This window comes from Equus quagga, chromosome 15 (assembly GCF_021613505.1).
Source record: "Equus quagga isolate Etosha38 chromosome 15, UCLA_HA_Equagga_1.0, whole genome shotgun sequence".
In the NCBI taxonomy this organism is placed as follows: domain Eukaryota; kingdom Metazoa; phylum Chordata; class Mammalia; order Perissodactyla; family Equidae; genus Equus; species Equus quagga.
In genome coordinates, this window is record NC_060281.1 from 39,711,701 (window position 1) to 39,736,600 (window position 24,900).

Consider the following 24,900-nt stretch of genomic DNA (forward strand, 5'->3'; position numbering starts at 1 on the left):
ATTCTATTACTTCCCCTAGGCAAAGCTCTAGGTATCATTTCTTCTATGCCTGAGGGAAATGTAGAAGGTAATTTTGTGGCTGAAATCCATGCCAGAGATGAGCACGTCCAGTACAAGACAGGATTACGTCATTAGAGGATTTCAGAAAAGAAGAGGGATTTAGGGCACAGTGGTAACAATAATGTTGACAGCAAGCGTTTACAACATGCCAAGCGCTGTTGCTGAGCACTCTTCATTTATTTTCAAACACATTCCTGTCATAGCACTTCAAGGTAGGTGCCATTATTACTGAGGCTGGGGGTTGATAAGGTGATAAGGACACAGCTACTTAGTTTCTGATCAGTGAGTCAGTATAATTATCTTCTATCTACTCATGCAGTTCCTCAGAAATATAATAAACACCACATAGGTAATTTAAACTTGTCTGGTAGCCGCATTTAAAAGAAAGAAACAAAACCTAGTTTCATAATATTTTAACCCACTATAATAAAAATATTATTTCGACAATAATCTAATATAAAAATATTAAGGAGACTTTTTGTTCTATTTTTCATACTAATTCTTTGAAATCTGGTGTGTATTTTACACTTAAACCCATCTCAATTTGGACTAGCCACGTTTCAAATGCTTGCTAGCTGGTGGCTACCATCTTGGACAATACAGCTCTATAGTTAAATATTGTGGGGAAGATAGAAGTGAACACTTGCTCTGGAGCAGAATCCAGATGTTTCCAAGGAACTAATTATTCTGACTTGGCCCTGAAGCAGAGAGCATTCCTAAGACCTGATGTTTCTTCTGGTCATCCTACCCACTTCGTCTCATACCAGGCCTCTGACCAGAGGACTCTGATAACAGAACTGAGCCCGGGCCAGGCCACTGCAGCTCCTCCCCATTCACCCTGAGGTGACCCAATCTCCAAGACAGAGTTATCCTAGAATAGGAAACTAGATCTTGCATCCATTTTTGAGCCATCTTATTGATCAAAATATAGAGAGAGTGTGGATTTGGTGTGAGACTGCCTGGCAACAATAGTTATTAGTAGTATGAATTTGGCCAAGTTACTAAAATCTCTTAGCCTAAGTTTCCTCCTCTGTAAAATGGGGATAGTGAGAGAACTTGCCATTCCTTGTCGTAGTAAGAATTATACACAATAATTCAGGCCAATTAGCTCACGTGGCACTTGACCCATGGCAAACTATCAGTGTTAGTATTGGACTGACTCCTGATGAATCCATGGTTTTATTGTTTGTTCCTTCCCTGGGGCCCTTTCCAAAGGAAGATGGTATTCAGTACAGAATGGATCTATAACATCCTGCACAGTTGTCCCAGTGAACTTACCTTTACACGGAAAGTGTTCAGATTGCTCAGAGTTGACTTTATATCCTCCCTATTAAGTTTTCTCCTCCTGGTATCTCTCTCTGTAAGAATGGTACCATCATCCAAAGCATCACGCAAAACAGTACTCTATCTCAGAGGCCTGAAAGCCATCCAAGACTAATGATTCTCAGCTCCTAGGGCGCTCTGCTGAAGTGTGTTAGAATAGAGCGGTAGGAGGGCAGGGGAAGGCCATGTATAATTGAGAAAAGCATAGTCAGTTCCAAGGCAGATTTACCTTGAAACTAATGAAACTGGGGTGTCAGGCCGTGCACTTCCATGGCCACGGGAGGGGCCCCTGAGAGTGTGTTCACTTGGTGTCATGTTTTTAAAATCTACAGTGTTAAGATACTTTAAGCACAGCTGGTTAAAAGCATTGTTTATTTCCACTGGATCTTCCCTTCCATTACAGTTCACCTTTTGTCTGATTATGTTGGGATGCTGATGAGCGTATTTGGGATTTGGGAAGAGAAAATTTACTTGAATATATATTTAGTTTGGGGTTAATGAGACATATAATGTGATTTGCAGATGTGCTCATATATAGTTCAGTTGTTAATAGCCAATCAGGTGTAAGAATGGCTTCAAGAACATTCCTACTGCTCTTGACAAACTCACCTGGATTTCTGGCAAGAAGATGCAGGACTAGATGTCATATGATGACACCCACTCATTCAGAGCACACAGCACTGGAAGTGAGTGCACAGTAGAGAAGAATCAACATTTGACATGTATAGAGCCAGAAGCTAGTCCATGAAGAATTCTTCCAAATTTTTCAATTCACATATGAAAGAGGCTTCATTTCCCAAATTTGAAAACAGAGCATTTCCCAAATTTGAAAACAGTCCTAAAAAGTTACTTGACATTACCAATGTTTCAAAGTTGAAACTTTTAAGTTATCAAGAGAATAAAAAAAATTGTGAGCACCCGAGAGGAAATCTCAATTCTCTTCCCACTGTCTATATAGAAGATATTACAAAATAATTGTTTTTGAAAATGGAATCAGAATATGCAGTCAAAACTATAGGAAAGCAAGAGATTACAGTATTGTATTAAAAAGATAATAAAATGTGCTAATTTTTGAATTTTGTGATGGCTATGGTTTTGTCTGTTTTTGTAATATTAGAATTTGTTGATTTGTATTCCCGTTATAAATTAATTTCACTGTCTAGTTTTGTGCTTGTAATTTTGTATCGCAGGTTTTGAGACACCAACCTGTATACACTTTAGGCCTCAGAAAAACGTGATCTACCCCGTCAGTTACATTATACTTTTATATTTGGAAAATTAACACTTAGATCAATGTTTTTATTTTTGTTAAAAGGGGCATGAGGGGACCCGCCTGGTGGCGCAGCGGTTAAGTTCGCACATTCCACTTCGGCGGCCCCGGGTCCACCGGTTCGGATCCCGGGTACGGACATAGCGCGGCTTGGCAAAAGCCATGCTGTGGTAGGCTTCCCATACATAAAATAGAGGAAGATGGGCATGGATGTTAGCTCTGGGACAATCTTCCTCAGCAAAAAGAGGAAGATTGGCAGCACTTAGCTCAGGGCTAATCTTCCTCAAAAAAAAAAAAAAAAAAAAAGGGAGGGCATGAGTAAGAGAAGCTCTATAGGTGCTACCCTTCAGAATCTCAAAGCCCATTGATTTAAGATGTCTAGGCAAAGGAACTTTGGAGAATGATAGGCAAATCCTATCTTTCTTGTTCCATAAACTTATTTAATGGACCTCTACTGGTGAGTACTGAAGTCAGCTTCTACCACCTGAGCTACCACCCCATTTCTGATAGACCAATAACTGTATTCTAGAGCCAGAAGTGACTATTTTGTGGCCTACTGGGCATTTTGTGTACACTGACACTGCTGTTAGACATATTTGCTTGTTTTGCTAGATGGATTAAAAGTAGGAGTGGCAAGACGTGGTCAGGGAACTCTATATAAATAGACCCAAACGCTGTTGTCTTTAACCTGACAAAACTCAAATTATTAAATAGGGAAAAAACGAGAGGGTCAATATAAATATGTCTGAAAATTAAAGGTCTAAGATTACAACTACTTTAGAGAAAACTGGATATCACAAAATACAATTAAAAGCTTTTTTTGGCTTTTATATCCCGCACAGGTTAAATTTTGTGTTAATATCAGAAGGGACCAGAACTGCATTCTGCAAACCACTAGGCAGGACACACGTAGCTCTCGAGTACCTAGATCTAGTGCCACATAAGTGATCTCACTTAAATTTAGAAAGCAGCCAACTAACTTTTAGAAGGCATACTATTAAACATACGTTTCGACGTGTAACATTTTTTCTCTCAGCGATTGAAATATACAAATTACAACTGCTTTTAAGTGAAATTGTGGGTGGCTCTGAAAAGAGCCTTTTCAGTCAGAGAGAAAAACTTGCTTTATGCTCTTTCACCACGGATGCGGCGCGCGAGCTGGATGTCCTTGGGCATGATAGTGACGCGCTTGGCGTGGATGGCACACAGGTTGGTGTCCTCAAACAGCCCCACCAGGTAGGCCTCGCACGCCTCCTGCAGCGCCATCACGGCCGAGCTCTGGAAGCGCAGGTCGGTCTTGAAGTCCTGCGCGATCTCGCGCACCAGGCGCTGGAAGGGCAGCTTGCGGATCAGCAGCTCGGTGGACTTCTGGTAGCGGCGGATCTCGCGCAGGGCCACCGTGCCGGGCCGGTAGCGGTGGGGCTTCTTCACGCCGCCCGTGGCCGGCGCGCTCTTGCGAGCCGCCTTGGTGGCCAGCTGCTTGCGCGGCGCCTTACCGCCGGTGGACTTACGAGCTGTCTGCTTAGTACGAGCCATCACGAAAGCTCACAAAGACTGTCTTTTCAGACGCCAATGTAAAGCACGGAGCCATCCTTCTTTTATACAGCCAGGTCAGCAACTATTGGGCCCAAGAACATTCAAAAGTCCCCGCGCCCTCCCCGGATTGGTCCAGCTTCGTGCCTGGCTGCCCGGATTAAGAGCTGCTTTCAGGTTGGTCAATGCATCCGAAGCCCTGCCCTTCACCGTAGCTACACTGACGTCATTTTATTTACCCTTTCGCTTCTAAATCCACTGTGGAAAAACATCTTGCCCTGAAAGCTTCTGAGGTTTTAAAATATAAAGCAAAGTAATCACACAAAGCAACGCAGAAACCGCCTATGGATTTTTTTTAAGTAACCATCATTTTGGAGGGGTTTAGGAAAATTTATATATCGGCTGCATCTAAAATGATATCCAGTTATTTTCTTGGGTGTGGCATGAATATTGTGAACAATTAGGAAAATGCTCTTGACTTACAAGAGCGAAGTGAAAAGGATCTGTTGACTTGCCCTCAATCGCTTCAGCAAATGTGTAACGCATTTAGAAAACGTTGAATCGGGATGGAGAGGATGTGGGTGTTTCTTCACATCTTCAGCATAAAACGTTGAATTTAACTTTTAAGAATCCAGGGCCTTTCACTATTATCCTTTCCTCATTCGCTAAAATGTGAAGCTTTATGACTTGTGAAGTTTACAAAACTCACCGCTTGGAACCAAGGCTGGCGGTGCCCCTTCTGCGTGATTAGACGCTGAGTCACTTACACACTTAACCCGGTCAGCGCCGTAGCCGCATTTACCGTAGACTCCCGATATGGCTTTCCTCCCTAACAGCTACTTTTCTGAATTTTTATGGGGGCCAAATATTCCTCGTGTAACTTACTAGTTGACATTTCGCCTTAAAAACACAATTATTTCCGTGGACATCGTAAAGTATGACAGCTCTCTCACTGAAAACAGTGGGTGGCTCTGAAAAGAGCCTTTGTAGTTAGGTTTCTAAAAGCCAAGACTTTACTTGCCCTTGGCCTTGTGGTGACTTTCAGTCTTCTTGGGCAGCAGCACAGCCTGGATATTGGGCAAGACTCCGCCCTGCGCGATAGTCACGCGCCCCAGGAGCTTGTTGAGCTCCTCGTCGTTGCGGATGGCCAGCTGCAGGTGGCGCGGGATGATGCGCGTCTTCTTGTTGTCGCGGGCCGCGTTGCCCGCCAGCTCCAGGATCTCGGCCGTCAGGTACTCCAGCACCGCCGCCAGGTACACCGGCGCGCCGGCCCCGACCCGCTCGGCGTAGTTGCCCTTGCGGAGCAGGCGGTGCACTCGGCCCACGGGGAACTGCAGCCCAGCCCGAGAAGAGCGGGTCTTGGCCTTGGCACGAGCCTTTCCACCTTGTTTCCCACGGCCAGACATAACTACCCTGAAAAGCAAACACCTTCAAGAAAAAAGGCGAACGCAAAACACACAAGCACCAGTAAGAGAACTATTTATACTAACTGGAGGTAGGCTGCGTGAACTTCTCCCATTGGCTATTATAAAGTAACCAATGGGAAATCACAACCAGCATCCCTCATTTGCATATAACCCTTCCGTCTAGAATGAGGTTTTTGTTTGCTCCAATCTAATCTAGTCCGATGAGCCTTTACTTTAATATTAATTTAATACTTTCATACCTGAATCGATTTGGTTTACTGAAAATACTATTCCTAAAGGCAATCAGAAGCAAGATGGATTTGTGCTCATTGTTCTCACTTTTGGCTACTGGTCCTTTTCCTGCACTGTGTCTCATTATTCTGGAAAGGAGTAAACGCGGAGCAATTTCTAAATACGTAACATTTAAGAGGTATGTCTCTGCCAGGCGTTGCTTTATCCCTTTTAAATCTCACAGCAGAGAAGAGGGAGAAAGAAACAATTCTTTGTGGTAACCCAAGTCTTCTTAAATTATCTGAACGGTGAAAACTGAAAGCAAGAACTGGATGATCCATCCACCTGGATCCACCTGGATGACCGAGGCCAGCAAGTCTTCCATTTCATTCATATCCTGCATATGAGGCTTTGAGGCTTTCTGGAATTACCTTGAAGGTCTGTAGAGTGAGTACTGTTCTCATTTTAGAGATCCCAAAACTGAAAGACCCAGCTTGGTTTTTGTTTTGTTAAGTTTTTTCACCTTACCCAAGGTAACAGTGTTAATGGGACCAAGACCAGTCTCCTGGCTGGAAAAGTCTTTGTCATCATTCTATAGTGCCTTTCACAACCCTCTTACCCTCCCTCTTTTCTCAGTTGGCTACAACACACAGATTGTAGTTATTTCAGAAAACTCCTCCATCATCCTCCATATGCTACTGCTTGTTATCCCTTGCTGTCCTCTTGTTAGAGCACACAAGGGCAAGGAGTCTCGGAGCTCTTTTAGGAAATGAGGGAACAAACACCCCATAGCACAGGAATGCGCACAATGAGATTACTGTATGTATTATAAAACACTATATTAATATTACTGTAGGCTTTACGTGGTCTAAGCTCTCACATCAAGGAACGTAAAGTCAAGAGAGATTGCCAAGAGAAATCTTACTCTTTTTCCTTTTGTGGTCCATGAGCTCGAAGTGCATGAGGCCTGGATGGAGGTGGATAATTACTTCAGAAATTTGTGAAGGCTCAAGCCTAAAGGTCTGCTGAATCCCAAACAAGATGGTAAAAGGAACAAGAGCCTGAGTGAGAAAATTTACTCCTAAGCCAACTCTGTCAGAGAACCATCTTTGGATCCAGGAAACCTGGTAGGAGGGTAAAGGTGTGCTGCTTTTGTGTCTTTTTTTTTTCCCTTCTGTTGCATCTTCTGGTTCCTGTGACTTTTTCTGTTAAGAATATTTAACCTCCTTTTTATTTTTTATCATCGTCGTCATCATCAACAACAATAAACATCAATAACCACTGGCTCAGTGTCTTTGAAATGTTGCAAGACCAAAGATGGAGATGTAAAAAGATATCTCAGATGCTGCTTCAAGGACTGTCCTCTAATTTGAAAAGGGAAGGCTTGTATGCCTGAAGATTAAATAGTAGAGTATATTCTGTATCAGAAAGTGAAGGTTTTAAGCAATAAATAATATAAGAGCACATAGAGAAGAGTAATCACTGTGAATTAGAAGGGCCGTGAGAATTCATGAGGAAGTTGAGTATCCAGCATTTATTCATCATATATTTACTGAGCACCTTCTAAGTGCCAGAGAGTGTTCCAGGTGCACGGAACATAGCAAAACAAAGCAGGAGACAACCCATGCCTTTGTGGTGATGCTCTTCTAGTCTAAAAGGCACTCAGTAAGCTAGTACATAGCAAAAGCATGGAGTGTAATTTTTGGTGGTGAGTGCTGTGGAGAAAAATAAAGTAAGGAAAGGGCATATGTGAGACAAACAGGGAGGACCAGGGAAAGAGTCACCAAGAGGGTGTCACTTAAGTTCAAACCTGAAAGAGATGAAGAAGCTAGCCAGGTAGGGAGAATAAATACTTCAATAAAAGTCCATATGCATTCAAAGCCAGGGGAACATATGAGCCAAGGGCCACTAGGTAGAACTGTTCTAATTTCCTGAACAAACTGTAGGTCATTTTGGTTGGAGTAGTGGGTGTGTACAGGGCTAGGTAAAACAGAAGCCAAGATTAAGACCTGCTTCAAAAACCCAGAATAGGAGCAGGAGTACAGATAGTCATAACATCAAGAATCTATACTCCATTGAATCATGGATGAGAAGAAATCTTCAGGTCATCCAATTCACTCTGAGTCAAGCAAATCAACAAACACTGGCATCTGCTATGAGTAGAACAACTTGATGAAATCTTGTCAGCAAGTTCTCAAAATCAGTAAATTCTAGGCACTTAGCTTTGAAAAAAATGTGTGGGGGTAAATTTGTCCATATAAATATGAAAGGAAAAGTACTTGCTCCCCAATAACAACTCCAACTCCCGGAGCAGGACACTTTGACACCCATTGGTTTGTAGAAGCAATGGAAAAAAGTAAATGTCTATTATTTGCTCAATATAGGTCTAAAAACTATAATGTGACTTGAATGCACTTGAGGAAAAACTAGCTGGCATCAAGGTTATTGTTGAAGGAATCTAAAACTCGCCATCCCGAAATATGTTTCCCTGGCATATTGACAATTTTGTGTTAAAAGAACTTGAAAAAATAGCAGCTGCAAGAAAAACACTCAGACCTTCTTTCTTTTTCTTAAACGCAGGAGATGAAATTCCCGTGTGAAAAGTGTCCCCACTGTACCAGAAGGAAAGAGACATTCTCACCACCAAGGACAGGAATTTGAGGTTGAGAGAAATCTGTACAAACACACTTTGTTAAACTAACCCTTATCTTCCTTATTACTACACCCAATTAACTACCCTAGCCCAATCCCTTTGCCTTGTCACATTTTCACAACTTACTACTCTTTGTCCAATTCAGTATATAAGCACTCAACTCTCACTGCTTCTTTGGCTGTTCATTTTTCTTGTGAAATCTCCCTTGTACATTTAAAATAATAAAGCTTGCATGCTTTTATCCTTTTAATCTGTCTTATGTCAGTTCAATTCTTATGCCCAGCCAGAGACCCTAGGAGGGTAGAGGAGAATGTTTTCGTCCCCTACAAACAGTAGCATTTGAAAGATCCTGGATTTGTTTTGAGCATGTTCAGGAGTAGATTCTGTCACTCATCTGAACACTGCAAGAGTTAGAAGCATAAATGCTTTTAATGTATTAATTTATTCTGAGGGCCACCACTCCTTACCTTAAATACATTATGGAACACTGGTTGAAGACTGGCAACATAAGGATTGTAGAGGAGAAAAAAAATCTTCCTCTCCCCTTCTAGGTTCTTCTGACTGGTCTAAGAATTAAACTAGTATCAGGCAGATTAACAGGAGACAAACGAAGTTTATTAACATGTGTACATGGGAGAAACAGAGGAAAACAGTAACTCACCAATATGGCCAAAGCCACCACTTTAAATATCATCTTCAGTTAAGACAAAAGAGAATGTTGGGGGTAGGGGTTTGGGACTTCAAAGGGGAGGAAGACAATTCACATGGAGATGGGAAAGCAAATGTTTGGTAAACAAATGTTTGCTATGCCTTTCAGAGACAGTGGGACATGGAGAGGACTTTGATCAAATGGGCCTTGCTAGGCTCCCCACTGTCTACCATACCTAGTTCATATGATACTATAGTTAGCTATGGTTATAGCTCCTTCCTGGAACAGGCCTTCTAATCTCAAATTATTTTAGACAGTTAGGGGGTAGATCAACGATTCTTCCTGAATTTTTTGTTCTTAAAAATAATCAAGCCAAAGAGACACATTTTGAGGTAGTCAATTCTGTTCCCCTACAGGAACCAACACAGTGGTATATTTCCCAGGATTTCTTTTTGCCTCATGTATCCTGGGCTTTGTACTGAAGAAGTTGGCAATCTAGAAATGCCAAAGAGAGTAAGTGAAAAACAAAAACACAAAACAAGAAAAGCCAGTTCTTTTTAACCAAAAGACCAGGAAAGGGACAACCTTAAGAAGACTTAAGAAATAACCACTGCACTCCCCATCTTCCCACCTATAGGGTTTCAATGGAGACCACATGCGGATCTTTGACTTCCACCCCTGCCCAGCAATAATGAGGCACTTTTCCCCTCTGGGCATGTCAAAGGAAGCTGAGAGGGGAACCTGGACTTTCACTCCCACCTAGCAATAAAGAGGCAGTATCCCTCCTTCCACCTGAGGCAAGGGGGAGTCTCCTAAAACCCCAAAATTAAATAAGATCCTGAGTCTCATAACAATACCCAAAATGTCCATGATAAGATAAAAAAGAAAAATTACTTGTCATACCAATAAGAAGGAAAATCTCCATTTGAGTGAGAAAAGACAATCAATAAATATTAAGACCAAGATGACACACGTGTTGGAATTACCCAACTGGGATTTTAAAGCAGCTATCGTAAAAATAGTTCAATGAGGGGCTGGCCCCATGTCTGAGTGGTTAAAAGTTTGCACACTCCACTGTGACAGCCCAGGGTTTCGCTGGTTCGGATCCTGGGCACAGACATGGCACCGCTCATCAGGCCACGCTGAGGCGGCATCCCATATGCCACAACTAGAAGAACCTGCAACTAAGATATACAGCTATGTACCAGGGGGAATTTGGGGAGATAAAGCAGAAAAAAAGAAAAAAAGATTGGCCACAGTTGTTAGCTCAGGTGCCAATCTTTAAAAAAAAAAAAAAGTTCAAGGAGTAATTACAGACACACTTGAAACACTAGGAAGTCTCAGCCAAGAAATAAAAGATACAAAGAAGAACAAAATTCAAGTTTTAGAACTGAAAAATATAATGACTGAAATAAAAAGTCAATGGATGGATTCAACAGCAGAGTGGAAAGAATAGAGGAAAGAATCAGTGAACCTGAAGATAAAAAAATAGAAATTACCCAATTTGAACAACAGAGAGAGAATAGACTGGGGAAAAAAATGAACATCAGAGATATGTGGGACTATAACAAAAGATCTAACATTCATGTCATTAGAGTACAAAAAGGAGAGGAGAAAAGAGGGTGGTGTTGAATAAGTATTTGAAGAAATAATGGCTGAAAACTTCCTACACTTGACAAAAGACATAAATTTACAGATTTAAGAAGCAACACAAATCCCAAATAGAATAAACCCAAAGAAATTTATGCAAAAACACATAATAAAGTTATGCAAACTAAAGACAAAGAAAATATCTCGCAAGCTGCCAAAGAAACAAAACCTTGATATAAGAGAAAAATCAATTCAAATGACAGAAGATTTCTTGTCACAAAATACAGGCCAAAAGGAAAGGTCACATTTTCCAAGAGCTAAAAGAACTGCTATTGTCACCCTAACTTTCATGTCCTTTAGAAATTAGTAAGGAAATAAAGATATTCTCAGATGAAAGGAAATAAGGGGATTTGCTGCCAGCATATCTATGCATAGAACAATAGCAAAGGAACTTTTTGATAAAGAAAGGAAATAATATCAGATTTTTGGAATATTAGGAAGGAAGAAGGAAAAACAGAAATACAGGTAAATATAATCCTCTTGAGTTTTCTAAATTATGTTTAGAAGCAAAATTTCTAACGTTATCTGATGTGGTTCTCCATGTATGCAGAGGAAATATTTAAGAAAATTATATTATAAACAGGGGAGACTAAAAAGATTTAAAAGGCCTTAACCTTTGTACACTTGAACTGGTAACATGCTCCCAGTAGACTGTGATGTTATGTACATGCAATAGAGCAATCAGTAAAAAGCTATCCAAAGACAATAAATAAATCAAATTGGAGTTGTTTAAAGAAAATAATCAAGTAACCCACAGGAAAGCTGGAAATAGAAAACAGAGAAATGAATAACAGTGAGAGAAAAATAGAAAACGAAAAAACACTAGAAAACAAAAAACAAAATGGCAAATTTAAGCCCTAACATGTTGTAGGGGAGAACGTTTCCCTGAACCCTCTTAGGGTCTCTGGCTGGATCTGAAAATTAAACTAACAGAGACAGATTAACAGGAGAAAAGCCTACAAATTTTATTAAATTTTTACATATACAAGGGAGCCTTCACAAGAGCATAAAGACCTGAAGAAGTAACCAGAGAGGGAAACTTTTATACCTTTTAGACAATGAAACAATAAATTTCTAAATAATTAAAAACACAAACGGGTTTGGACCACAGGTAGCAAATGGTAGAGAAGTAACAAGGTTTGCTCATGCAGCCTGTTTTTAAAAAATAATCAGCTCAAGATAATCATTGTGCCAAAAAGCTGTGGGGAGTCAGAATTTGCCACCTTAAGATGTGTCTCTATGGCATAAGGATGATTTTTGACTGGCTATTTAAAAAAACAAGACAAAACAAAACAAAAGCTGTAGACATGGGAAAAGTTCTAAAAACCAAGTAGTAGTTACCCTTTGTAAAAGACAGTTACATTTGTAAGGGAAATCACCATTTGTAAATATATCTCCTTTTCTGTGCCAGGAAAAGGGGGATGACCTTATTTCTAGAAACTTTTATCAATGCAGAAGGCAAGGACTGAAATCTACATCATAAACTTACTCTTGTTTGCTGTGCTTTTCTGGTAATCTCCCATAACTGACTCCCCCACCCTCAACGTCCTCTTTTGTCTTTAGCTGAAGGTGGTATTTAAGGTGGCAGCTTTGGTCATTCTGGCAAGTTGCTCAGTTTTCCTGGGTTTCTCCCATGTTTACGTGTTATAAGGCTTTGTTTGATTTTCTCCTGTTATTCTGTCTCATGTCAATTTAATTAATAGCCCAGCCAGAAGGACCTAGAGGGTGGAGGAATTAATCTTTCTCTCCTACAGAGGCATATTTTGGGATGGCAAATTCTGCTCCCTTTCACTGTCTACAAGAAACTCACTTCAAATATAATTATACATACATATTGAAATTAAAGGATTGAAAAGGATAAACCATTCAAACATCAGCAAAAGGAGGAGTGCCAGTATTAATATCAGATAAGTAAAGTTAAGAGCAAAGAAAATTACCATGGACAGAAAGAGACATTACAGAATGGTAAAAGGGTCAATCCCATAAGAAAACCAAACAATTCTAAATGTATATGCACCAAATAACAGAACTGCAAAATATATGAAGCAAAAACTGATAGAACTGAAAGTAGTAGAGTAATTCACAATTATAGGTAGAAAATTCAACACTCCTCTCTTAATAATTGGTAGAATGACCAGACAAAAAATCAGCAACTATATAGAACTCAACGAGTGGCTATGCCATTTGTTTTTATCTGTAAAACAGGCATGATAATGTAGGGGCAGAAAACTTTTCCCTTCTTTCCTTCTAAGTTCTTTGGCTGGTCTAATAATTAAATTGACAAAGGACAGATTAACAGAAGAAAAACACATTTAATTTCATACATACAGGAGTCCCATAAAAATATGACACTCAAAGGCAGTCAAGCAACTGAGGTTAATATGCCATCCTGAGCTAAGGAATGCACTGGAGGCCTAGGGCTTCAAAGGCAGGGAGGGCGATTCACAAGAAGATAAGAAGAGCAGATGTTTTTCTGATCAGATGTTTGCCCTGCCGTGCAAGTAAGTCTTTCAGATGAAAAAAAGAAAGTTATCGGGGCTGGCCCCGTGGCCGAGTGGTTACGTTCGCGCGCTCCGCTGCAGGCAGCCCAGTGTTTCGTCGGTTTGAATCCTGGGCGTGGACATGGCACTGCTCGTCAGACCACGCTGAAGCAGCGTCCCGCATGCCACAACTAGAGGAACCCACAACGAAGAATACACAACTATGTACCGGGGGGCTTTGGGGAGAAAAAGGAAAAAATAAAATCTTTAAAAAAAAAAAAAAAGAAAGTTATCTCTGGCAATAGCTGTCTTTCTGGTATAGGCGCCCTCTCTAAATTTTTTAGGCAGTTAATAGGCAAGTAAAAATCTTTTCCTGAGTCTGCTACGTTTCAATAGCCTTCAGCTCAAAATAATGCACTTGCTAAAGTGGCACATTTTGGGGTAGTGTATTCTGTTCCCCTTCAATAATAATAGTACTTATACTGTGCTGAATTTCCATGAAGATTTAATGAATTTATATTTACAAAGAGCTTAGAGATGTAACAGGCATATAATAAGCCCTCAGATATAATAACCTCTTCATTCATGGAAATCACCTGTTTAAAAGATAGTAAATAGACCACAACTCAAAGGAAAATGGACAAGGGACGTAAGTAATCAAACATAATAGAAAAAAGTGTGATTATCAAAATGTTCATTAATAGTAGTTGTTTTCAAAATAAAAACAACAATGAGATTTAATTGTTCATGTCTCAGAATTGAAAAGATTTAAAAGACTGACAACATCCACTGTTCAAGAGGACTTGTGGAAGTCAGCAAAATAATACTGTTAATAGGAATGTAAACAGTCTTTCAGGAAAGCAACTAAGGGATATGTGTTAAAAAAATAAAATCTGTATATAAGATAAATTGCCTTCAAGTCTTCTTTGTTGGATAGGGAGGTAAGCAAAACTTTCCATAACTGAAAGGAGAACTGGGGTGTAGTACAGGTAGCTTTTCTCCTGTTGGCTTTGTCACTCAGAGACTGGAGCTCTGAAGAAGATGTGGCTGTTTATTAGGAACGGGGGTGTATATACCTTTCTAGTATTTCACTCAATTTCATGGGCTTGCCTACTGGCTCTGCTATGGGCAGAATTGGTGCCTCATCAGAATCAACTGGGGAGATTCATAAATTTTTTTCCTGGCTTCTCAATCCCCGCTACAGATCCAGGGTCTACCACTGACTTCAGGCATCTGATTTTCTTTTTTTTTAAATTCCCCACTTTCGATGAAAATAGTCCACAACCAATCTATAAATGAAAATTGGGGTGAGTTTATTATGAGCCAGATCTGAGGACTAGCTTAGCCTGGGGCCTTCTTTCCCCAAGGAAGGAAGGGCACCAAAGAAGTCGGGGTGTACAGAGTGGTTACATACTATCAAAGAGCGTGGGTCACATATGATAGAAATGTCCCTTTCACAATAGTCATGAGATTGCTCTGTTGGCAAAGTGATTGACGGACACAGAAGGAAGTAAGTCTGTTGTCTTGACCTGGGTAGTCACAGGGTGAGCACAGCAATCAATTCTTAGCCTAGGGAGAGATGGTTATCCTTAGGTGGAGGTGGGGGGGTGTATCTTTACCTCAAGGTGATTTCTTCTTGTCCTTGGGACATAGCAAATGCTTAAAGCAGATATACAATGTATGCTCAACAGCCACATCAGGCCCTCTTGAAAGAACAAGGTCAGGCCAAATTACGTTTACACCAAATGGCTTCCTCATATGCTCCAAGATATCCTATTGCTTGCCATTTGGTTTATCACCGTTCGCTTGTTAAAGATCAGCCAGGTGTCAGAACAGATGGCAAAAAGGCCTAGCTTTGAGTTTAGGAGGTCTAGGTTTTGGTTTGAGCTTGTCAACTCAGGATATAGTTTTAGGTAAAATATCAAACATTGGGAAGAAATGAGAGTAAAAAAGGAGGAAGGAAGGAAAGAGAAAGAGAGAGAAGGCAGAAAGTAAACAGACAAGCAAAAGTCATTGATGAGGATTTTTAGGCTGCTTAATTTTAAAATGGCTTATGATGAGGATTTTTAGGCTGGTTAGTTTTAAAACTACAGATGAGATTCAGGCTCCAAGGCATGGAATTTGTTTGCCCCTTTGTTGGGAAACATTTACATTTCTAAGGGAAACCTCTATCTGTGAAGATGCCTCCCTCTCTGTGCCAGGAAGAAGGGGGGATGGTCTTAAACTCTAGAAGCTCTTAATCAATGCCAGAGGCAAGAACTTAAGTTGGTTGCTGTCTGGCAACCTCATGTAACTGGTTTAGGGTGGTGGCTTCTGACCTTCACTTAATCCGATTTGATTCTTGTCTAAAAGTCATGGGATCACCCAATGACCAGACCCCACCTGCACTGATACCATTTTAACTTTTTTTCATGTTCTTTCCTTTGTCTTGTAAAGAGATGAATCATATACCTATGCCTTATAAAATTAGCCCTAACCGTCAACTCGGGGCAGCAGCAGGAGCTCTGACTGCCCGTGGGTCCTGTCCCCACACACCAGCTCTGCCTGCCCATGGGTCCTGTCCCCATGCCAGCGGGGGCAGCAGAAGCAGCGGCAGCAGAAGCTCTGACTGCCCATGGGTCCTGTCCCCATGCTATTCCACACTATTCTCTAAATAAAAGAGCACTACTGCCAGATCTTGAGAGTCTAAGAAATCTTTCTTTCGACTCCTCGGCTCACCGACCCCGCATCAGTCATGAAGAACAAGGTGAGGAGAAAATAATCGCTACCTCGGAAGATCTTTCTGAAGAGGCTAAGAAATAACATTATTACGCAGATCTCACCCCCTGGGAGACACAAGGGTCAGTGATTCTTAAACTGTAGCCTGAGTTTGCTACTAATTTTTGGGGGGAGGAGGGATCTTTTTATAATCTAAAAAACTAAAAATTGTTAATTTTTAAGCCAAATGTCTCTTTCATAATTATATTTTGCATATACTGGGATAGGAAACATTTATGCAGCAGTCAGCTGATACGTGGGATGTTGGGAAAGATAATTTAAGTTTAAATTTTCTCTTAAAAGAGGTCCTTTCTGAGAAATTCTCCTTTAATGTTATTTCTTCATGCAAAGACACTGCTGTATGTCACCTACATGAAGCGCTCACGAACCAAAGGAAAATACTTTTGTTTTTCCTTTTTAATATGTAGTAAACAGCTGAATCTTCTCCTCGCTCTTCTTCCCCTCCCCCAACCCCGGACCTAGAACTGCCCCACTGACTCCTCTTCCTCAGCCAATGCCTTTTCTGTCTTCTTGGGATTATTTTTGGAGTCCTGGATTCTTTGAAAAAGGTTTACCCAGAAAACTAGTACATCTTCCTCTCCAAATGGGGCCCTCCCTGTCAGCCACGAGGTGGCGCCAGACGGGGCAGGGCGGGAAATTCAAACCCTTTGTCCCTCCGGGAGCTGGAGGGCCACCGTCCCCGCACTGCTGGTGGCATCCCTGAACGGTAAATGAACCAGGAAACGGGAGCCCGGATTTCTGGGATGCAAGAAAAATTGAAACGGCTTTAGATTGCATACCCTGTAGAAGTGCCCACGGGACCCACAAGTGATTTTGTTAGTTTCCCAAATGCTCTAAGATAGGGTGAGTTCAGGCTCCGGGAAGCAACGCCCCTAACTGCCCTTTCCGCCGCTCGGACCTTACCCTTACCCCAGCCAAGGGCAGTCTGAATAGTCGCTATGATGAGGATTTTTAGGCTGCTAAATTTTAAAATGGCTTATGATGAGGATTTTTAGGCTGATTAGTTTTAAAACTACAGATGAGATTCAGGCTCCAAGGAGTGGAATTTGTTTGCCCCTTTGTTGGGAAACATTTACATTTCTAAGGGAAACCTCTATCTGCGAAGATGCCTCCCTCTCTGTGCCAGGAAGAAGGGGGGATGGTCTTAAGCTCTAGAAGCTCTTAATCAATGCCAGAGGCAAGAACTTAAGTTGGTTGCTGTCTGGCAACCTCATGTAACTGACCCTCCCCCCCACAAATCCTCCTTTGTCTTTAGCCGAGGATAAAATTCAAGCGGTGACTTCTGCCATTTACTCAATCCGGTTTGATTCTTATCTAAAAGTTGTGGGACCGCCAAATGGCCAGACCAAACGGGCACTGATACCATTTTAACTTTTTTACATATTCTTTGTCTTGTAAAGAGATGACTCACATACCTATGCCTTAAATTTAGCCCTAACCCTCAACTCGGGGCAGCAGCAGGAGCTCTGGCTGCCCGTGGGTCCTGTCCCCACACACCAGCTCTGCCTGCCCATTGGTCCTGTCCCCATGCCAGCGGGGGCAGCAGAAGCGGCGGCAGCAGAAGCTCTGACTGCCCATGGGTCCTGTCCCCATGCTATTCTACACTATTCTCTAAATAAAAGAGCACTACTGCCAGATCTTAAGAGTCTAAAGAAATCTTTCTTTCGACTCCTCGGCTCACCGACCCCGCATCAGCTAGGCTACCTAATTCTCTGAAATCCTTAAACCGCTTTCTTTACCCAGCAGGGAAATTTCAATTTCCATCATAAACATGCAGGGGCAGAGAGGGGAGGAGTGAACACTTCCTGTACAGTTTAACAAGCACCGGGAGGCTTTGTCAGGAGGAGACCGAACATGGCTTTAGAAAAACAAAGATGTGAAATAGCTGTCCTTAGGGTACTGTACCACAGCAGTGTATTTCTCTTAAAGCCAAGTTACCCACAAAGTAGAATATCGGCTCTAACATTGCCTCAACTATCAGCAATCATTTGAATAGATTCCTTAGTACTCAAACTAATCAGTAGTGTAGACCGAGTTACTCCACTAAGAAATGGCAGTCATAGCTCTCTTTCGAAAAAGTGGGTGGCTCTGAAAAGAGCCTTTGGATTAAATGGTGCCTACAGAGGCATTTACTTGGAGCTGGTGTACTTGGTGACGGCCTTGGTGCCCTCCGACACGGCGTGCTTGGCCAGCTCCCCGGGCAGCAGCAGGCGCACGGCCGTCTGGATCTCCCTGGAGGTGATGGTCGAGCGCTTGTTGTAATGCGCCAGGCGCGACGCCTCGCCCGCGATGCGCTCGAAGATGTCGTTGACGAACGAGTTCATGATGCCCATGGCCTTGGACGAGATGCCGGTGTCGGGGTGGACCTGCTTCAGCACCTTGTACACGTAGATGGAGTAGCTCTCCTTGCGGCTGCGTTTGCGCTTCTTGCCATCTTTTTTTTGAGCCTTAGTGATAGCCTTCTTAGACCCTTTCTTAGGAGCCGGAGCTGACTTGGAAGGTTCAGGCATGGTTTTTCCAAAAAGCAGTAAAAACAAACACCAAAATCCCCCCCCAACAAAAAGTAACGTGATAAGTCCAGAGCCCATTTATTTATAGTTCTTAAATGCAAAGGAAGGTTCAAGACCTCTCAGTTCTGATTGGACAGAAGCAGCATACGGAGAGGAGATGTTTATGCAAATAAGGGACTCACATTCTCTTTTCCCATTGGATATGTAAACAGCCCATTTTGACCAATCGGATAGCAGACTGGCACATCCCTGCGCTGTCTATAAAAGGATTTCTACCCGCGTTTTAGGTTTTGTTGTTTTCTGCTAAGTTTTGGTCTTTGAGTTTTGTTCGCTTACTATGTCTGGGCGTGGGAAACAAGGAGGCAAGACTCGAGCTAAGGCTAAAACCCGGTCTTCTCGAGCTGGTCTGCAGTTCCCTGTGGGCCGAGTGCACCGCCTGCTCCGCAAGGGCAACTACGCCGAGCGGGTCGGGGCCGGCGCGCCGGTGTACCTGGCGGCGGTGCTGGAGTACCTGACGGCCGAGATCCTGGAGCTGGCGGGCAACGCGGCCCGCGACAACAAGAAGACGCGCATCATCCCGCGTCACCTGCAGCTGGCTATCCGCAACGACGAGGAGCTCAACAAGCTGCTGGGCAAAGTGACCATCGCGCAGGGTGGTGTCCTGCCCAATATCCAGGCCGTGCTGCTGCCCAAGAAAACTGAAAGTCATCACAAGGTCAAGGGAAAGTAAAGCCTAAGCCAGGACAGCGCATAACTTTGTTTTTTCAGTCATATAAAGGCTCTTTTCAGAGCCGTCCACGTTTTCACAAGAAAAGCTGGTAACCAGGCTGTTTCGTCGGTAGTATTAGTTTCAAACGTGTTTGTAAAGTACAGTTAGCCGTAAACCGTTAAGTTCCAGGAATATACGCGGTTCACAATAAGGATTATAAGTACATTATATGGGGAATTTAGGACACCAAGAAGTTTCTAAAACAAAGGCAGAGTGGGGATGTTACCCGGACTCGAGAATAGCAAGGAGCAGGGAAATTTCCCATTGGCCAATAATACAGCTGGGGCTTCTGAAGTTTTCAATTTAAACAAAAACCATTTGTCCCACATGAGTCAGTGGACATTTGCCGCGGTCCATCGTGTTATCTCATTAACAGACCAGGAGCTTTACATATGATCTCCCAAGTAATCCACCCAGGGGCCCTAGTGCCATGCAGTTTGATACAAGAGAAAATAAACTCGAGAGTAGGGGAGCTATAAAGACCAAGAGCTAGGAAGCAACAGTCCAGGCGATTGGAGACTTACTTTTTAAAAAGCTAACCTGTCTGGGGGAGAAGAAAGAGATTGAATTTAGTGTGCAGACCGGCAGGATTGAGAAACCTGCCATCGTGTCAAGAATTGAGCATATCAAGTCTCACTCAGATTAACTGAATCAGAAGTTACATTTAATGTGGTCCTTAGATGGCTCGTTAAGCACACGTTCTTGGTAACAGGATGAACTAGAACGTTTGAAAATTCCTTCAGATGTCAGACAAAAAAAGAGGATGGACGGTGACGTAATTCATCCAATCAAATTCTCTAGTAATTAACCACTCCTCCTGGTTCCCCTTGGGCCAATGGTTTTATCGCGCGGGACTTTTGAAAACTGGCAGGGCCAATCAGAATGCTTCCAACTATATTTAAAGGCAACTTGGGTTGTGGGTGCCACTGACTCAGCGTGTCCTCAGGCACTCCCAATGGCTCGCACTAAGCAGACAGCTCGTAAGTCCACCGGCGGCAAGGCGCCGCGCAAGCAGCTGGCCACCAAGGCGGCTCGCAAGAGCGCGCCGGCCACGGGCGGCGTGAAGAAGCCCCACCGCTACCGGCCCGGCACGGTGGCCCTGCGCGAGATCCGCCGCTACCAGAAGTCCACCGAGCTGCTGATCCGCAAGCTGCCCTTCCAGCGCCTGGTGCGCGAGATCGCGCAGGACTTCAAGACCGACCTGCGCTTCCAGAGCTCGGCCGTGATGGCGCTGCAGGAGGCGTGCGAGGCCTACCTGGTGGGGCTCTTTGAGGACACCAACCTGTGCGCCATCCACGCCAAGCGCGTCACGATCATGCCCAAGGACATCCAGCTCGCACGCCGCATCCGCGGAGAGAGGGCATAAATTGTCGTTCTTAGTCTGCGAACCCTGAACCCAAAGGCTCTTTTCAGAGCCACCCAATGATCTCAACAGAAGTAGCTGTGATAGCTCATTTTATGTGCCGCTTTATGTAAAACTACTTGGCCGGGCTAAACGCTGGTACTTTATAATCAGTTCTAAATCCCTAATAGGAATATCAGGAGCAGGCGGTATGGTCACCAGTACCAGAAGACAATATAAACAAGGCAACGTTAGATTTCCTAATGGTTTCAGCTGTACTCAAATATAATAATAAGTAATACTCATTTAAGGTCCTATCTCGCTATGATCTTACGTGTTTTAGACAGGATTAATTTCGGTAATTGCACTCCAGAAACACAAAGAATAGTCTGAGAAATGTACATTGTCTTGAGCTTTTTTGTAAAGTGTTTTAGGGTCCAAAATCCTCGTTTGAAATCTAGAGTTAAAATTATTTTCTTTTCAGTATATTAGAAGACTTTCACCCCAATATATATACATTGGATCTCCTCTTACCTTTTAAATTAACCTGGAAATCTGTTGTAAATGTGAGGTAAGTAATTACTTGCATATTTTAAAGCTAGCTACCTATTTTTTAATCTGTTGACCAAGCATAATTTATCCAATCCCTTTTACTTACTAAATTATTTTCTATATGTGCTCCTGTGTATTAATCTACTTGGTTGCATTGCTTTATCTCTTCTAAGGGTGTGCCCTGTGGTATGCTGTGCCACACAATTTTTTCACATTTCTGGCAGTAGTTTCCATTCAAAATAGGATTTACAAGTTGAAACCATTTTCCTTTTAGTGATGTTGCTTTTCTATATTTGGGAGTTGCGGATTCAGTATTACAAGGAAGGTGACCCACACGGGGATAGTGTCTGAATGTGAGAAGAAAAATAACATTTACTTTAAACTTTAATTTCTGTATTTCACCCAATGATTGTTCAGACAGCAATCTTTTTTTTATTGTGTAGATTTTACACTATATTTTACAAATAATTTTTTACTTTAGAACAACACAGAATGCTGAAGAACATGACAGCCACCAATTGCAAAGGCTTTGCTGCAGTTTTCTTTTTCTCCACACCTTATTCCTTAAGTCTGGCATTCTTTCTTTGCGTCCATCTGAGATGTGAATTGATGCACCGTGGTAAAATCGTTGGAGAACTTTCAACAACAAAAACCAGAACACCCAAAAGATTAAACCTGAATTGTGTAGTTTACTTGGATTTATTTGTGTGCCAGAGTTTTAATAAAAAAAAAAAACCTTTTGGTTTACAGTATAATATTTGCATTTTTTAAATGATAAGGTTGGACATTTCCGTGTGTGTGTGTTGTTTTATTTTTAATATTTCATTTTTTCAGACTCTGGCACAAGCAACTCTGCCTGGCACAAACCTCTGTTACCCATACAAGAGACCTGTCAGCGGCGTCAGTGCTCTTGGCTTAAACCAAGCCCAGCTGAAATCCAAGTGTCAAGATTTTTCTTGTAGCTGTGCTGGCTTTTATGTACACTGACTTTTTCTCCTCAGATTTTGTGTATCTGTAGGAAAAAAGGTGTTTTAGGTACAGGACCTGACCAGATAGCTTTAAAAATGTAAAAATGCCCATTACTGTATGAGGGTCAGACGGACAGGAGACAGTGGCTCAGAATGGCTGCTCCTTTGCCCCACTCCCCACTCTCCAGCCAAGGAAGATGAATTTGGCTTTGTCTTCATTTATTCGAGTCCCTTGATGGAACAACTGCCAGTGGCTAGGAAAAAATGGTTAGCACCATCTTAAAACTCATAACCTTGTTAATTTTTCTACAAGCCGATGTACTCTGGGAGCTGGCAGCACAGAGCAGCATTGGAATGCCAGCTTGCCAGGGTTCAAACCCAAGCTTTACTACTTCCTGTGTCATCTTCGACAAATCAGTTTCTCTATCAGCAGAAAAATGGGGCTCTGGGTTGTGATTTTTGGATGCCTAGCGTTATATAAATGCTATTAATCTTCCTGAGCTGTGCATCAGTTTCTCTTATACTCTAGGATTTTTTAAAAATTGAAATAAAGACAAACTTGAGCTTCTAAATTTCCTTTTCATTTGGCATGACTTAGTTGCATAGATTCTGCTCAGTTTAAAATAAAACTTCAGCTGATATTTTAAAATCAAAGAATGGGAAAAATTCACATTTGTAAAAGAAAATTTGCTGAATGTTTTGGACTGGAGGGTAGCACCAGTGTATATCACTGCCTTAAACATCTATTACTTTATCTTATCGGAATGACTAAGATCAGGCTGGAGACAAAAAGGGGGTGTTTAATGTAAAAATTGCATCTTTTAAATGGCTCTTGCAAGGCCTTCTGTCAAACAGGCATTTTCATCCCCAGGCACCACAGAGTGATGTTACCCGACAGGCCGAAATTTGCAGATAACACTGTGGGAGTCTAGAACCAGTTTTGGTTTGTTAGAGACTCTCAGAGGAGAGGAGGAGGAAGTCAAAGTCAGAGTGTGTTTTTCAGACTTAAAAATTTAGTAGTGGCCCTTCCAGTTGTCCTAGTAGAAGTGACCTACTGGTCAATGAGTGTCTTAGGGAGATTTAAGACGACAGTGGGAAGTGGGTATAGACATTTGAACTGCTCTCCAGGCCTGGTTGCAGGAAAGTCAGAAGATTGAGATTCTCGATGCACCTTGGGAGAAGGTACAAAAGAACATTTCCAGACAACCATTTTTAACATGTCATGTATGAAAAACAAAACAGAATCCATCAATGTCTTGTACTTTATGAAATGCTGTGATTAGGAAAAATCCTCGCTAATATATACATACTTGTCTTCTCAATATTGTGTTGGGAGTAAAAGCCTGAAAATGAGAGCTCAGGGCAATATCCCAAGCCCAGGCAGATTCTTTAAGTACGAGTAACAGCGAAAAACAAGTCCCACTTAGGGAGGACTTCTCTGTGCCAGTCTCTGTTCTAACACTTTGCTTACATTAGCTAATTTCAAGCCTCACCAAAGTTCCATGAGTCGTATCATTACCCCAGCTTTACAGATGAAGAAAATGAAAGCAAGGTTACAAGGTCACACAGCTGTAGGGCAGGAAGAATAATTTTCCCTCTACCCTTCTGAGTTCTTAGCTGAGATCCCTGTAATAAAAGATAGATTAACATGAGAAAAACAAATAGAAGTGTACTAACGTGTACACCTCATGTGTACATGGGCGATACCCAGGGAAAAAGGAGTTATTCCCAGACATGGCTAGAATTCAGACTTAAACAACATCTTAATAGAGAAAAGGGAGGGGAAATGTAGGCCTCTTAGGGGAGAGAGATGATTTTTTGCAAAGATGAATGAACCCTTAGAATAGATGGGAGGTATGATTATTTGTGACAAGATTTGTCTGGGTGTGGTGTCAACTTTTAGTCTTTCCTGTGGTAAGTGTCACTCCTCCCATGTTAATGAAACTCTCTGGGAAGGGATTTCTGACAATTGATTTCCTTTTGGAGGATTTGTCTTTGGGTAGATAAGCCAAATTCAGAGAAAGCCTCTCTCTGCATTTGCAGTTTTTCAAAGTGCCTACAGCTGAAAATAATCAACATACCTGAAGGGAAGGAAAAATAATTTTCCCTCTACCCTTCTAGGTTCTTTGCTGAGACCTCCTATATAAAAGGCAGATAAACAAGAGAAAAACAAACAGAATTCAATAGCATGTATACCTCAGGTACACATGGGAGAGACCCAGGAAAACCGAGTGAAACTCCCCGAATTGGCCCAAGACACGGCCTTAAATACCATCTTTAGCTAAAGAAAAAAGAAAGATATGGGGGGGGTGGGGAGCCAGCTATGGGAGGTGACCAGGAAAAGGACAGTAAACAACACTAAGGTTGTTACATAAAATTATGTCCATGCCTTCTCCATCGACAAGATTCTCTGGTGGTTTAGTCATTCTTCTCTTCCTGGTACAGAATGGAGACACAAAAATTGAGATTTCCTTTATAAATGTAAGTGTCCTTTACAGAACAGTAAATTCTACTGTTTTTAGAGATGTCTGATGTTTCTTAAAAATAATTAACTCTAAGTAGCCCTTATGCCAAAGAGACATATTTTGGGGTGGCATATTCTGCTAATCTTCACAGCTAGCAATCACTCCCTTTTGAATGAAAAAGTACAGGACTTTGTCATAAAATATAAGCACTGGTGAAATTTTCAGCCAAAGATATTGGTTCAGATTCAAATAGCAACGGGA

At 42.0% G+C, this 24,900-nt stretch overlaps 5 protein-coding genes across 5 annotated transcripts; 2 read left to right on the forward strand and 3 right to left on the reverse strand.

The window, feature by feature from the left end:
* Nucleotides 1–3,778: 3,778 nt before the first annotated feature.
* Nucleotides 3,779–4,347, reverse strand: LOC124226068 (histone H3.1). The gene has a single exon (XM_046638873.1). The coding sequence runs from the start codon at nt 4,187–4,189 to the stop codon at nt 3,779–3,781; it is 411 nt and encodes a 136-aa protein (XP_046494829.1). The 5' UTR covers nt 4,190–4,347.
* A 198-nt stretch (nt 4,348–4,545) lies between these two features.
* LOC124226074 (histone H2A type 1-E) lies at nt 4,546–5,592 on the reverse strand. Its single transcript, XM_046638879.1, has one exon. The coding sequence runs from the start codon at nt 5,590–5,592 to the stop codon at nt 5,200–5,202; it is 393 nt and encodes a 130-aa protein (XP_046494835.1). The 3' UTR covers nt 4,546–5,199.
* A 12,550-nt stretch (nt 5,593–18,142) lies between these two features.
* Nucleotides 18,143–18,553, reverse strand: LOC124226083 (histone H2B type 1-B). The gene has a single exon (XM_046638891.1). It carries the CDS (start codon nt 18,541–18,543, stop codon nt 18,163–18,165), a length of 381 nt encoding a protein of 126 aa, XP_046494847.1. The 5' UTR covers nt 18,544–18,553; the 3' UTR covers nt 18,143–18,162.
* A 327-nt stretch (nt 18,554–18,880) lies between these two features.
* Nucleotides 18,881–19,518, forward strand: LOC124226075 (histone H2A type 1-like). The gene has a single exon (XM_046638880.1). The coding sequence runs from the start codon at nt 18,881–18,883 to the stop codon at nt 19,271–19,273; it is 393 nt and encodes a 130-aa protein (XP_046494836.1). The 3' UTR covers nt 19,274–19,518.
* Nucleotides 19,519–20,174: 656 nt separating this feature from the next.
* On the forward strand, nt 20,175–20,701 carry LOC124226070 (histone H3.1). The gene has a single exon (XM_046638874.1). The coding sequence runs from the start codon at nt 20,268–20,270 to the stop codon at nt 20,676–20,678; it is 411 nt and encodes a 136-aa protein (XP_046494830.1). The 5' UTR covers nt 20,175–20,267; the 3' UTR covers nt 20,679–20,701.
* Nucleotides 20,702–24,900: the final 4,199 nt, after the last annotated feature.